Source organism: Pantherophis guttatus, chromosome 4 (assembly GCF_059756535.1).
Source record: "Pantherophis guttatus breed Tessera chromosome 4, ASM5975653v1, whole genome shotgun sequence".
Lineage (NCBI taxonomy): Eukaryota > Metazoa > Chordata > Lepidosauria > Squamata > Colubridae > Pantherophis > Pantherophis guttatus.
In genome coordinates, this window is record NC_142066.1 from 144,826,902 (window position 1) to 144,842,682 (window position 15,781).

General features: G+C 37.6%; 1 protein-coding gene across 8 annotated transcripts in view; it reads right to left on the reverse strand.

Moving 5' to 3' along the window:
- The window catches only part of PFKP (phosphofructokinase, platelet), an 85,291-nt gene that overhangs the window by 34,804 nt on the left and 34,706 nt on the right, over positions 1-15,781 (reverse strand). For all 8 annotated transcript variants that reach the window (XR_015734117.1, XR_015734116.1, XM_087893033.1 and 5 more), the window contains exons 7-14: positions 12,619-12,663; positions 12,420-12,528; positions 10,104-10,199; positions 6,736-6,828; positions 6,091-6,216; positions 4,469-4,533; positions 3,164-3,233; positions 657-803 (exon numbers count right to left, since the gene is read on the reverse strand). Coding sequence is in view for 6 of the 8 variants with exons in the window: in XM_087893033.1 (XP_087749159.1) it covers positions 657-803; positions 3,164-3,233; positions 4,469-4,533; positions 6,091-6,216; positions 6,736-6,828; positions 10,104-10,199; positions 12,420-12,528; positions 12,619-12,663 (751 nt within the window). In the remaining 2 variants the exon portion in view is untranslated. The remainder of the gene's footprint in view (positions 1-656; positions 804-3,163; positions 3,234-4,468; positions 4,534-6,090; positions 6,217-6,735; positions 6,829-10,103; positions 10,200-12,419; positions 12,529-12,618; positions 12,664-15,781) is intronic.

Here is a 15,781-nt window from a genome sequence, read left to right on the forward strand (position 1 = left end):
GTTCAATCCTGAGTGGCTCAAGGTTGACTCAGCCTTCCACCCTTCTGAGGTTGGTAAAATAGGACAGAGATTTTTGGGGGCAATAGGCTGACTCTGTAAACAGCTTAGAGAGAGCTGTAAAGCAGTATGAAGCGGTACATAAGTCTATTGCTATTGCTATCATGGGAACTCTTATGATTTCTATCTAAAAGGTAAAGATGAAGGCCCCCTTGACTCCTCTTATGACTGTGTAGATACAGCCATCCAATTTTCTTGACAACAATATGGAAATGCCTTTGCCACTTTTCCCAATTGGTCCATGGCTGGACCAATTCATGGAACTCATAGAAATCAGTGGCTATTGGCCTTGGTGGCAGTGTGACTGTCCCTAGAGATCTTTTGCTGGAAGACTAGTAGGCTTCCTTGAACAACTGATTGGTCACTGCCAGAAGAGACTGATCGACTAAATGGACCAGAAGGTCCAAACCAGCAAGATGCTGCTTATATCACTATGAGTTTTCATCTACCTTTCAGCTCTGGGATAGCCTGAGGAAGAGGGTTTACCATCAAAGTTCTAATGTGGCATCTGAGCCTAAGTAAGGCTGGCCAGGTGTATCTTCCTGCTGAGACTATTTCACATCAAATTGTGACATCAGACAAACTTCGGAAATACTGACCTGCCCTCTAGAAAAGCCTTCAAAGCCATCAGTAACAGCTAACATTTTGTGTCCTTCAGTGATCCCAAGTCTCACTGCGGAACGGACAGCAGCATTCATCCCAGCTGCTGGAGCACCCACATTCAGTACAGCGACTGTGAAATTGCTCTGGAGAAAAAGTGACAAGGTTTTTGAAATAAAGTAGAAGTCACAAGGCACAATGGGATTTTTTTTTTAAATGATGTTTTTTATGTTTGAATTCAGACATTTAAAACAATTCCGTGTGTAAGCAATCAAAAAGCAATTTTAGAAAACATGAATTTTTTAAAAAATCTGAGTTGTTATAATAATCCCATTACCCCTGCATTCATTTCTGCTTCAAGAAGGCTCTAACTACTTAAAACTTTATTTTAGAAAACCAGAAAAGCAAATAATGTAACAGAACTGGTTTGAATGCCAGTGTTGATTTTAATGTAGCTAATACACAAACAAAGGAAGAAATACATTTTCTTAAAATGAAATAAATAAATATCAAAAAGCAAGCACCACACCTGTCCTCCTAAAAGTGGCTGCATCCTTTCACATGCAATCACTATATTGTGCTGAAAAACAGCCGATAGCTAACTTATAAAACAGCAAATCATTAAACACGGCCTACCAACCTGTCAATCAGTCCACATCCATAAAGCTTTTTGGCCCAGCAGTAAACCATCTTTTACTATTAGCAATATATCCAATGAAAAATCCCACATTGTGCTCTGGAGACTTTTTATCCAATGTAAAAAGTCACCTTCTCATTATCTGCTGTAATATATTTATTCAGAAATATTGCTTTATGCACACCTCAATTCTTATTTCCATTGGAAACCCAATTCCTGCAGGATTTGTTTCCTAACTGTTAGCAGCCAAATCTACAAAGTTCTAAAAAATCTAAAGTGATCTCTAAATATATGGTTTAAAAGCCTCCAGACACAACAAGAGTAAAAGCTTGTAAAGATACTTTATTTTTTTTTAAATGACAAGTTATACCAACTTGTTAAAGAGAACAGAACAATTTTACACCAAGCTCTATCTACTAGTATTATCTACTTACCTAGACAGTAAACAAAACTAGTATGCTGTAGCCAGATGTACTTTGAACTGACTAGTATCTGATTTTAAATTGCTATTTAACAACACAACCATGAATTTAGTGGATTAATCAGGATGCTGCTTTTAAGGCATATAACATTTTACTTCAGTCCAACATTGGATAATTTTCATATAAATCTTCAACATTAACCTTATTTAGAAGGTTGCAGGTTGACAGATGTGAACATTCATTTACACTAAGGTAAAATTGATATCTCTTAATATAGCTATGGTTTTTCAATTTTTCAATTTTGAAAAACTTTCAAAAAGAATCCCATGATAATATTTTTAAATGCAGTCTCTTTAATTATTTTCAAAATTGGTCTACAGGTTTAATTAAATTATACAGTAATTTATAAATCTACAAAATTCTACAATATTTTATTTATTTACCTAATTTCCAATACTTAAACACTATCTCTGTCAAAGTCTAGGTGGTGCATAATAATAACAGAAAATATTTCTCTCAGCCCGACAAGGTAGGCGAGATAGGAAGCCAACACCCTGTAAGTCAGGGTTATTTTTGTTGTAATAGTTGTGATAATTGAACCTTGCAAATCTGAATCTGCTTCCTATCTTCTCCTTTATGGGAAACAGAGAAGAGCTTGTCTAGGACATTCTCTTAAGTTACTTTCTGGGGCTCAGGCCTCTTATCTTACCACTGAGGCTTCATAGGAACATTTTCTTCTGTCCTGCAAAGACTTTCCCTCTGTCCTCTACCATTACAAGAACTCTTGAAATTTCATTTTACCAGATTTCAGTACAATGAAGCAGAAAACCAAATTCCACTGTAATCAATGTCATTTGCATTATGATATTATGCATATTATTCAGTGGTAGGCTGCAACCAGTTTAACAATTGGTTCTGTGAGCGTGTGCTTTGTGTGAGTACGTGCCTAATACATTTGCGCGCAGCGTTCAAGATACAGCAATTTGAAGCTCAGCTGCTTACCTTCTAAGGCAGTCCCAGTAAGTATAATAGCAGAGGCGCGGAAATCAGCTGTGCCACGCAAATCAGCTGAGCCAGAAAGAAGGAAATCTAGGACAGGATAGGGCAGGGGCAGGTGGGCGGGGCCAGCTGATCGTCGGAACTACCGGTTCAGGTGAACCGAGCCAAACCGGCAGCAGCCCACCACTGATATTATTGCATTTACATGATACCTACCAAATTAAGTAATTTCGACAATACCCTAACTTTGATTCAGTGGACTTTCTTAAGTATGAGAAGATATACCCCAACCCTGCAATTAGTCTGTCAAAACAATGTTTTGTTGGATTTTTTTTTCTAAACTCTTAATTTGTTTCCTTTTCTAATATACTGTAATTGCAAACAATTAGCAAGAACCCGAAATGAGAAATAACACAACGAAGGCAAGGACTTTATGTAAGGACTGTACCTTAGGCAGTTGGTCTTCTGGTTTTTTGTTAGACAAGAGTTTGTAGGTATTCAAGTTGTTGGTAAAACTCCTATAAAAAACAATTCTCATTTTATTATTCTTTTCATAACATTACTATGGGATAAATAGTGGCACTGTATTTTTATTACAACATAAAATAATTAGATAAGTTGATACAGATCTGCTAAATAATTAAATATCTAGGTAAATGAATAAACTATGAACAAATACAACAATTAAGTCAAGCCATTTTATTTTTTATAATTTTGTCATCCTTCCTCAGTCTGGTATTCTAAAAATGCCTCGAGCCTCAACTCCTTAAAATGATGTCCCTCCTTCAGAAGGCAACTGTTTCTGCAGGGGATAAATGCCATCGTATAATTTCCCTATGAATTTTTTTAAAAAAATCTTTATATTCACACATGCAATCAATTAATAAAAAGTAACTGAAACATCCCAAATCTTCTCATATTGCAAATGCACACATCACACTTAGCCTATCTCATTCGTATCCCACCATTTTTAATTTTTTTTAAAAAAATTATAAGAGAACTTATTTCTTTGCTTTAATTGAATTTGGTTTTAATTGGGTTGTTTTTAATATCTTGGGCCAAAATTATTTAATTGTTTTTTAAATTGTTTTTAAATTTTATATGCAATGTTTTATCTTGGCTGTACACCGTCCTGAGTCCCGCAGGAGAAGGGTGGTATAGAAATAAAATAAAATAAATAAATAAATAAATAAAAGTGGGAGGAGAGAATAGGTACTGCAGGAAGAACTTATTATCTTGCCCATGCAGATTGTTAGATTGTAAGAACAGTAATCTGCCCCTATGGCAGATAGCAAGAATTACATCATTTTCAAACCTGGCAATAGCAATTTCACATTACACGCTTTCAAAAAAGAAAGACTTTAGACATCCTTAGTGCATGTGAGATTCATGGTGCCAATCTGGAGACTCTTTAGACTCCTTTAGTCATTGACCAACACATACGCATTTAGGGGGGGGGGAAATCCAGATTCATTCATTTATTCTTCAGGATATACTACTTAAGGCAATTTCCATCACTTTAACTAGCAGCAGTCAAAAAGTCATGCTGTCTCTATTATCTCCTATTTTTGGTACAATTCAAGACCTAAGATTTTATCCCATTTGGATAGAACTGAAAAATTATTGGGAAGAGAAACCATTTCTCCCATGGTTACCTACAAAACAGATGCCTTTGATATAATTAGCCATCACCGTACATTGGAAAGCAACCCAACAATTTCTGCCAGAAGATTAAAAAATAATAATGTCGCACCTTCCACGGAGTTCTACTGCATCTTTGAATCTTCTTTCATCCATAGCTTTCTGTACATCTTGAGTCTTGGGAATTAGGGAAAACAAAAACGAATCATATGTAAGGTCAGAATAACATCCCTCAAAGCAAGGTCCAAAAATAGAAAGCGAGTGGGCCGTCCTGCTGTTCCACAAATGCGATTAGGTAATTGTATTAATTAAAAAAAACTAATTCAAAAAAAGCTTGTTGATCGAAAGGTCGGCAGTTCAGCGGTTCGAATCCCTAGTGCCGTGTAATGGGGTGAGCTCCCGTTACTTGTCCCAGCTTCTGCCAACCTAGCAGTTCGAAAGCACGTAAAAAATGCAAGTAGAAAAATAGGGACCATCTTTAGTGGGAAGGTAACAGCGTTCCATGCGCCTCTGGCATTTAGTCATGCCAGCTACATGAACATGGAGACGTCTTTGGATAGCACTGGCTCTTCAGCCTTGAAATGGAGATGAGCACCACCATGAGAACGACTAGCACATATGTACGAAGGGAACTTTTACCTTTACCTAATTGAATTTTAAATGATTTTGATGGATTACAATGTAATTTTCTTATCTTTCTTATTTATCCCAATGTGAAAGACTCTTATAATAATCTAGACCTATTCAAAAAGCTGTACATAACATTATAGTTAATCCTTGATTTATGACCACGATTGAGCCCAACATTTCTGTTGCTAAGTGAGAGATTTATTAAGTGAGTTTTGCCCCATTTTATGACCTTTCTTGCCATGTTTGTTAAGTGAACCACTGAAATTGTTAAAGTTAGTAACATCGTTGTTAAGTGAATCTGGCTTCCCCGTTAACTTAGTTGTCAGAAGGTTGCATATTTATGACAGTTGCAATGTGCCATGTGACCCTGGCACACCACAACTGTCATAAATATGAACCAGCTGCCAAATGTCCGGATTTTGATCATGTGACCTTGGGATGTAAATGTGAAAAGCAGTCAGTTTATCAGTGCCATTGTACCTTTGAATGGTCACTAAACAAATGGTTATACATTGAGGACTGCCTGTAGTACAGATGTTGTCTTATTATCAACCTACATGGTCTTACACATGTAGCTGTTTATTTGACTCATTCTTTTGTGGACAAACTAGCCTTGATTTTATAGTTGCATAAAATAGGACTGATTATTTAAAATACAAAAACAAACAAGGAAAGGCGGATTCTCTGAAATCATGTATTAATATATTGCATCCTAAGGAATGCTCCTGATTCATTTTACTGCAGAAACTTGGAGCACCAAGAATGACCTTAGCCACTCTCTATAATCATGATGTAATACATGCTCATGATCATGTACACATACTCTGGCATGCCAAAACAAACAGGAAGAACAAGACCCAAGATAAACAGACTATTTTATCAAAGGCCTCTGGGTTATCACAATCCAACACCCCAGTTTGCTATCAAACTCCCATCAGCAATTCGGCCCAATTGCTCCTATTGTAAGACTCACTGGAGTTCATTGTCCACAGAGCTGATAAGCATTTCTCTTACATCACTGCTAGTGCTCCAGCTGACAACAGGCTACTGATTGCTAGATCATACTAACAAACAGATGTGGGCCACTTCCTTGCGGAAACTCACCATTTGAACACACTCCATCAAAGGCAGGCGGACAGCCAGGTTCCCGGAGAGGGTCACCACGCATCCAGGTGTTTCAGGTGTAGCTTCCAGAAGAGCAAGGACAGCCTCCACACCCATACGGCTGGCCTGTAAAAAAACCAGGTTGGTTTTTTTATGGGTATTAGAACACCTGGTGGTGTTCTATTATGTTCTATTATGTTCAAAATTAAGCAAGGGAGGGGGGAGGGAGGGGGGAGGGAAAGGAAGGAAGGAAGGAAGGAAGGAAGGAAGGAAGGAAGGAAGGAAGAAAGAAAGAAAGAAAGAAAGAAAGAAAGAAAGAAGAGGAGAAGGAAGGAAGGAAGGAAGGAAGGAAGGAAGGAAGGAAGGAAGGAAGGAAGGAAGGAAGGAAGGAAGGAAGGAAGGAAGGAAAGAAAGAAAGAAAGAAAGAAAGAAAGAAGGAAGGATCTTTCCATCTTTGGCTGAATAGAAATTTAACCATAGCCATTAGGTTATGACCTAAATTTAAACATTTTTCAATTAATTCCTAACATGGCTCAAAGAATAGAACAAGGAAGAAAAATCAAGTAATTCCACCTCAAACTGGGTTGTGGCGGATACACTATTCTTCTTCAGATATTCAGAAACAAATTGGTTATATTCACTCACCAAAATCCGATCAAAAGCAGAGGGTGTGCCTCCTCGTTGCACATGGCCAAGAATGGTCACCCGTGTGTCAAACCCCAACCGCTTCACCACAAGCTGCAAAAGAAGACCACAGTGAACCCAAAGAAGAAAATGGATTAGGAGCTGTAGCAACTGTGCAGATATTTTCCTTATATGAGCACTGAGTAGAAGATATAATGTAAATGCCTTTTGCAAATTCAGTTCTAATCTACAACAAATACTTCTGCCATCGAATTTAAATCTCTGGGACTCTTCTCAATCTGTTAGGGAATGCCCTCTCATAGGACAAAGTCAGGGGTGAAATGTAAAATTTGTTGCTACCGGTTCTGTGGGCGTGGCTTGGTGGGGGGGGGGTAATGCAACTGGGTGGGCGTGGCCAACTTTTTTAAAAAAAACTTTTCAAAGCATTTTTTCTAATGCTTTGAAAAGCCTCTGCCAATCAGGCAACTCAGCTGGGATCGTCAGAGAGGCATTTTAAAAAATACCTCTTTGCCGATCACGCAACTCAGCTGGGAGTTGCCAGAGACTTTTCAAAGCATTTTTTTTACCACCTCTTCGGCCAAGAGGTTGCAGAAAATAATGCTTTGAAAAGCCTCTGCTGATCCCAGCTGAGCCACGCGATCATCAGAGGCTTTTTTTAAAAAACTTTTAAAAGCATTTTTTCTTCGGAAGAGGTTGTAGAAAAAATACTTTGAAAAGTAAAAACAAAAAGCCTCTGATGATCATGCGGCTCAGCTGGGCATGGTGGGGGGGCAGGGATTTCTGCTACCGGTTCTCTGAACCACCCGCCACCATCGCTACCAGATCGGGCAATCCGGTCCAAACCGGGAGCATTTCACCCTGGACAAAGTGGATCTTTTTGGTTGCAGCAATCTGAAACCCCAACTCTACCAGCATTCTGGAAAGCCTTACGCACATGGCTCTTTACCCATGTGTGGGGATCAGGGAAGTAAGGAGAACCTATGGGATGGTTGATAGGATGGTAACTGCTGTTTTTATCAGCTACCTCCAGATCAGAGTTCTCCAAAATGGTCAATGTTGATCCCCAAGAATTGATGGGAGCATCCAAAGGATCATTGCTTTTATTCATATTCTATTAGTTAGAATAACATTTACTACATTATTTGCATATAATAAATACTTGGGAGTCAAACAATCTGAAACTTTGTGAAGGGGTCAATGAGCTGAAAAGTTTGGGGAGGTCTCTGTTCTATATGTACATTACTTGTTGCTTTTATAGAAGTTCTGATTCTCTGTATGGCTATAGTCCACAAATTCAGTATAAAAGTTTGTTTTGACAAGACTTGCTAATAGCTTTCAAGTTTGTAAAACACCAGATCAATTTTGCGTAATGAGCTTTTAATCAGATGTTTATTAACAAATCACAAGATAGGAAACAAATTGAGAATGATATGTTTAAAGCAGAAAAAAAGGATTCAAATACTTTCCAGGCAGATTTTAATGTCGCTGACAAAAAAGCAAAAATAGAAGGTGTCAGCATGGAACAGCTGAAAATGAACCATGCTGCCTTAAAAATAAGGGCAAATTACACAATATTTAATCATATCCTTAAAGAATATGTGCATAACTAGTTGGTAAAATAAATTTCCATGAATGTCTAGTTAAGAAAGGAGAGAAAAGGGTCAACACATCAATACCTGTTAAATATATATTGAACCAATGTAGCACTGCACTTTAAAAATGTTTAAAACATTTTAAGTAAGGCATAGTGAGTTACTTAAGACAAAGAAAAGAGGAAGGTTATAGAACTGGGTATCTAATCTGTGTAGATAGCTATCAAAGGCTGAATTTTTTAAGAGTTGGTAATTTCACTATCTGAATAAATACCAGTGACCATGAATCAAGAAGCAACTTGCTACTGTAAAAACTGAGGCATTATCTGTCTTAATTTGTATTTTTTATCAACACCGCAGTAAAACCAAAGTCTATTCATTCATTATCCATTATCTTTATATAATAAATTTAGAAATCTCATTCAGAATGAATCATTCCACATCTTGATCACAATCTACTAAGATTCCCCAGTGAACAGGGGGGAAAATTAAGGACCAAATGTCTATGGAGATTCTCAGTCATCTCAGTCATGGTTGTCTCAAAGATGCTTTTTCAAGAGGCAAGCAAACTTTCTGGTTTTTCTTTGAAGACATTTTGCTTCTCATCCAAGAAGCTTCTTCAGCTCTGACTGGATGGTGGGGAATGGAAGGAATTATACTCCTTGCACTCAGCTGGTCATTTGCATTTTTTTAGTGAGTTGTTGAGGCCACCTGCAGGTTTATCTGTGTGGTCAGGGTCACCTGAGGGTTGCAAATGGGTGTGGAACCTTCTTGGAACTATTGAAAGGACTGTGTTGTAGATAGAAGAAAGATGGTGTCTTCAAAGAAACGTCATCAAAGAAAAACCAGAAAAGTCCAGTTGCCTCTTGAAAAGACACCTTTGGGACAAGGACCAAATGTGTTCCCCTAGGTCAGGGGTCAGCAACCTACGGCTCTGGAGCTGCATGTGGCTCCTTCATTCCTCTGCTGCAGCTCCGTCACCCAAAATATGTGTCATAACTGCCAATGTGCGACACCCGCAGGCACACAATTTATTGAGTTTTTCGACCCCCAGTAGGCCAACCATGGCTAAATAAGCTTTTTTATACATAGCATAAAGGTAAAAAAAACAATATAGAAGTGTTATCTTCATTTTAGATGTCAAAACGGTTTTGTGGCTCCCGGTGTTTTCTTTTCTGTGGGAAACGGGTCCAAATAGCTCTTTGAGTGTTTAAGATTGCCAACCCCTGCCCTAGGCTTCCAACAAAACAGGGGCAGTTTTTAGAAAGCTGGAACTTTTTTTCAATTGACCATCCCATGCAAACCATGCCTGAAACTGAAATGGGATTAAGACCCTCTGAGTTAAACCCTGAGATTCAAATATCCTCCTTTATTGATAAAACCTCTACCAAGTACTGCTTTGACCAGACTGACACATAGGAGCATTTCCTGCATAGCAGCCACAGGGAAATCTACACTAGAACTCAAACTAAAGCATCTGCAGAACCAAGCTTTATCAATATTGCCAGAACATTCTGCACAGCAGATATTTGTTCAATGTGCATTAGTGTAACACAGAAGCTAATAACATGAAAGTGAATTTTCTACAGTAAAGGTTTTTTTTTGTCTATGTGTGATTTTTCAAAAGCAATCTTGAATGTAACCATACTTAACTAAGACCTCATTTCAATTACACAATACACACAAAAAAAAAATATCCCAAACTTTATAAATAAATTAACATGAGAAGTCACATATATATTCAGCAGAAGTCATGATGGACAGCTATGTACTTACATCCTTAACTTGTTCAGAAGTGATAGGCTTGTTAAAGGAATCAATTGCTCCTTCAGACACAATTATTATATTCAACCTTTTCTTTCGGGCACGGTTCTAGGATGAAAGAAATTAAAGACAGATCAGTAAAGCTACCAAAGCTGGAATAAACAGTGGAAGGCTGAATTCTAAACATAGGTAGGAAACTTTTCATCTACTGCATGATACAAATATTCAGAAAATGAATATAAGACATCTAATGAAACCATAAGAGGTAAAGGTAAAGGATCCCCTCACACATATCTGCTAGTCGTTCCCGACTCTAGGGGACAGTGCTCATCTCCGTTTCAAAGCCAAAAAGCCAGTGCTGTCCAAAGACGTCTCCATGGTCATGTGGCCAGCATGACTAAATGCCAAAGGTGCACGGAACACTGTTAGATTCCCACCAAAGATGGTCCCTATTTTTCTGCTTGCATTTTTTATGTGCTTTTGAACTGCTAGGCTGGCAGAAGCTGGGACAAGTAATGGGAGCTCACCCTGTTACACAGCACTAGGGATTCGAACCACTGAACTGCCAACCTTTCGATCGACAAGCTCAGTGTCTTAGCCACTGAGCCACCATGTCCCTCCTATACCCTATTGTTATTCTCCCCCCCCCCCAATGTTACTGAATGTATCTACTTCAATGTAGCACATTGTGTCATATTACCATATGTGGTGGACATGTGCAGAAGCTAAAAGATATTGGACTAAAATCCACAAATTTAATTGTGAATGTTTTAACGGCGGCTAGAATTGTATTTGCTAGAAATTGGAAAGGTGAGAAGATACCCACGGATGATGACGTTATCAAGAAAATTTTGGAGTGTGCTGAAATGAGTAAATTGACATTTGAAATTAGGGAACAAGAAGATAAACAATATTATTTGATATGGGATCTATTTTATCAATGGTTAGACAAGAAAGAATGGAAATGAAATATGAAATGGATAAGATAATAAAACATATAAAGGGGTTTTTTCCCCCCTTATAGAGGACAATTTACTGTTAAATAATTGGTAAATGAGAATAATAATGTAATAAACTGTTAAATAAGAAAATGTTGGATAGAGGATTAAGCACAAAAGATTTGTAACCCATCAACACACTTTCTTTAATTGTAATGGATGATAATTGTTTTATGTTTTATGTTTTGTTTAAAAATAAAAAAAATTCCCCCCAAAAATGTAGCACATTGTACATGTACTAGGTCTTTCAGTTCCAGATTTTTTAGCCATAATGACTAGAAATAGGAACTATACTTGTTACTGATCAGAAAGAATATTGGATTGTAGAAAGCTCCTGGACAAGTATAGCTCCATGCTCAAGATTATGAAAACTCAGTAGGATAAAGTGAAACAAAAGGTTTCAGGCTTTTTGGTTTCAGGAACCTTTTCAAATGAGTTGACAGAGATATGAATGCTGCAGAGGATCCTGGAACATGCTATGAGGCAGGGATGAGGAACCACTGTCCCTTTAGACCAGGGTTAGGGAATAATGGCCCTTTTATGACTTGTGAACTTCAACTCCCAGAATTCCTGAGCCAGGCTGGCTTGAGAAATTCTGGGAGTTGGTCAACAAGTCATAAAAGGGCCATCGTTTCCCACCCCTAGTCTAGACATTGTTGAAATTCAAGGCCCATACAGACCAAGACTTGACATTCTGGGAACTGTAGTGAACCATGCTTCTCCAAACCCATTCATAGTCACAATTCCTGAAGGTTGTTAAGAGTTCTCGTTGTCCCATGCTGAAGTTGAGCATGAGAATTAAGGTAGACAACTCTCCTGAGATGACAAGTTAAAAGAGAACAGCCCAATGTCTTCACGAAATAAATTCTGCCACTAAAATGAACTTTTAACACCTTATTTTGCGGGGGAAATGTCAACAAGCCCAACAAACTATAAGTTTAGTGACATTTTTGTGCATCTGTGCTGTTGGAGCAAACCAACTTCTGCTTTCAACCATAACTTAACCACACTGTTTTGAAAGCTCCCGAGAGCCATTAAGGGAATGGCCACATGGATACTTTCTTAGTTAAAAATAAATGGATTGCATAATGGGGCCGTTACCCTCACTACAGTACTTTTTTTTTTTTTAAGGAAAAAAAACCCCACCAGAAAAATGATCTAAGAATGTCCAAAAAAAAGGAGAGCCTTCACAGGTGAACTTTACCATTTTGGCACAATTGCCTTTTAGAGATTGGAAATTTGGGTTGTTCTTGCTCAGTTTCCACCAGGGATCTGCTGATAATCTCCTAAGGAAGCCCAAGGCATTATAAACCAAAGCTGAAAAGATTACCTCAGAAAGCCTAGAACACATGTGATCTTCCCATCCTTCCTCAGGTGGATATTCAGGGATAAATACATAGTCTGCACCACAAGCTAAAGCACTAACAAGTGCCAGATACCTAGGGCAAAGAAGGAAATTGCCAATAGTATCTGAAATATACACCACAAGAACGTTTTACTAAAAGTGGTTTATCGTGGGAGATACGTACCCACAGTGTCTTCCCATCACTTCCAGGACGAAGGTCCTCTGATGGCTACAGAAATCACAAGATAGATCAACAACCAAAACAAACAGTAAGATACTATTCGAACATACAAATCTTGAGTTTGGCATTAAGTAGATGATTCCTATTTTTTTTAATTCTTTCAAATCCTCCTTCAGATGGACTTTCCTTAATTCATGATCTAGCTGCCAGTAAAGTATATAGGTAGCCCTCGATTTACGACCACAATTGAACCCAAAATTTATGTTAAGTGAGACATTGGATAAGTGAGTTTTGCCCCATTTTACGATCTTTCTTGCTACAGTTGTTAAGTGAATCTGGCTTCCCCATTGAGTTTGCTTGTTAAGAGGTCACAAAAGTTGATCACATGACCCCAGGACATTGCAACCGTCATAAATATGAACCAATTGCCAAGCATCTGAATTTTGATTACATGACAATGGGGATGCTGCAATGGTCATAAGTGTGAAAAGTGGTCATAAGTCTTTTTTTTCCACTGCCATCGTAACATTGAACAGTCACTAAACGAAGTGCTGTAAATTGAGGATTACTTGTATAGTAACATTTTATTAAAAAATACCCAAGTTTTTTTTTCCTCATTTCTCTGTAATTATGGAGTTTAAGGTCAATATATTATTTACAAATTACCCTTTATATTTGCTATTACCCATGTTTCTCCAAAAATAAGACTAGGTCTTATATTAATTTTTGCTCCAAAAGACCCATTAGGATTTATTTTCCGGTTAGGTCTTATTTTCAGGGAAATACGGTGCTAAAATGCCTCCGTCTGGCTGACAATCTTAACTGGGGCTTATTTTAGGAGTAGGACTTATATTACGAGCATCTTGAAAAATCAGGGCTTATTTTCTGGTTGGGTCTTATTTTCAGGGACATACGGTACCTTTCAATTATAGATACTATGGGAAATGAAAGAAGATTTACACAAATTTTCTCAAACATGTTTCTTCTTATTGGTTTACAGAACTAAGCAACAGACAATGAAAGCATTAGAAAAGAAGAATCCTAGTTCTTCCTTCCCCTGCCATATATTTGCATTCCGCGTTCCTATCAAAGCACTTCTTTAACGATGTGACAAATGCCAGTGAAAGTGTTGAAAGGGCTCAGCTGCTGTTGCTAGGAATTTATGCATGCCTCCCAGGACTCATTTTCCATCCCTCTATAGCCAGCCAAAGGTTGCAAACTTCCAAAGAGCTGCTTCCAGCTCTTTGACGGCAACAGAGTTTATACAAAAGCTCAGGTTGAATGACACACTAAGCTATAGTGTAACATCATGAAGATTAGATAATAAACTACAGTGCAATCCTGGCATGCTCAACAAAGCATTTGGGAGGGGGTGAGTTGAACTGCAAGCAAGGAAGTCCCAATTTGCACTGGGCAGAAAAAGGTTCCTGGTTTGTTTGTTTTTTTTTGTTTTTTTTTTCCTTTACTGGTTTTCATTCAGTTAGACGAAAAGGGGTATTTGCCTTTAAAATTCCTTTCGAAGAAGACAACATGGAATGTCTTTGTATTAAATTCATGATAAAATTCTTAGGGGATGCTTATGATTGATTAAATAATATCTGCATGGAGGATCTGCACTCTCCCTTCCACACTTCTTCAATGCCAAGAGAAGACACCATGAAGGGGTGGGAGAATCCTCCCATTAAAGCTTTTTAAGATTTCAAGGAATAAAAAAGTTTGGAAGGGCATCTGCTTGATTGGTAAATATTTATTTAAAAAAAAAAACAGTAATACCAGCTGTAGCACCTATCATGACATCAAGTATGGAGTAAATTCTTTAAATGGCAACAAGAAGCATTTCTGAGAGAATAAAATCAACTATTTTAACAATAAGTTTAAAAAACAGAGTGCTTTTCTCAAGAACAAATTTCTATACAGGTAGTCCTCGACTTATGACCACAGTTGAGCCTGAGTTTTTGTTACTAAGTGAGACATTTGTTAAATGAATTTTTGCCCCCATTTTATGACTTTTCTTGCCACAGTTCTTAACTGAATAACTGCTGTTGTTAAGTTATTAAGTGAAACTGGCTTCCCCATTGACTCTGCTTGTCAGAAGGTCACAAAAGGTGCAATCCCAGGACACTGCAACCGTCATAAATATGAGTCAGTTCCCAAGTGTCTGAATTTTGATCATGTGACCATGGGGAATGCAACGGTCATAAGTGTGAATAAATGTCATAAGTCACTTTTGCTGTTGTAACTTTGAATAGTCAGTTACTAAATAAACTGTTTTACGTCAAGGACTACCTATATAGCATTTCCATGCAGTTATTTATGAAGCATCTGAAACAAAGGAAGAATTTTCCTTTGTCAGGGAAACATATCTTGAAACGTACTGGAAATAAAATATATATTTTTCACTCATTTTGGCTTCTGGCTGGGTTTTACACTTAGTTGTGTTTGTTGCAAAAAATTCCAGGTTAGATTAACTACAATTTTGTCTTTTGTGGTTCAATAAGCCATTGTTAGCTTTAAAAAGGAAATAAATGCTTCCAAAGGCGTAAAGAGGCAGCAGTGGGCAAAAGAGGATTTTTTTGCTTTTCATATGGAGGACCTAAGTAGATTTCAGAGTTGTTCAGAAGCTGAATCAAAAAGTATGCTACGATAAATTATTATCACAGCATGGAATATCCTATTCCAAAAATGTTAATGTGAATTATATCTTCCAGAAAAAACTGCACTCTGTAGAAGTTCTTCAGCTATGGCAAATCTTCCTGAAGGGATCCATATCAATTGGTTTGCTAAAAAGTGAAAGAAACAGGGAATTTTCTAGCCAACACGAATACCTTCATTGTCCTTTCTCTGGAAATAACGTGTGGGAAAAGGCCATCAGGATCTGAATTCATAGATCAAGCTAAGCCAAAATTTGCTTAACTGTGGAAAACAGACTTGCTGAAGTCTGTTCACACCTAACCACATACCTGATTTATAAGCCAAAATGAATAAATTTCTACAAGTTGTTATACTAAATCAGCAAATTATCTTTTGACTTAGTGCAATCTATGAATACAGCTTTTATGTATAACTTCTCTGCGGCAAGCTAAGTTTTAATGGCCACTGAAGGCAGGAAAAGACACAAAGTTTCACAGTTTTCTAAAGTATGAAGCAGCAATATTATTTTCAGGGA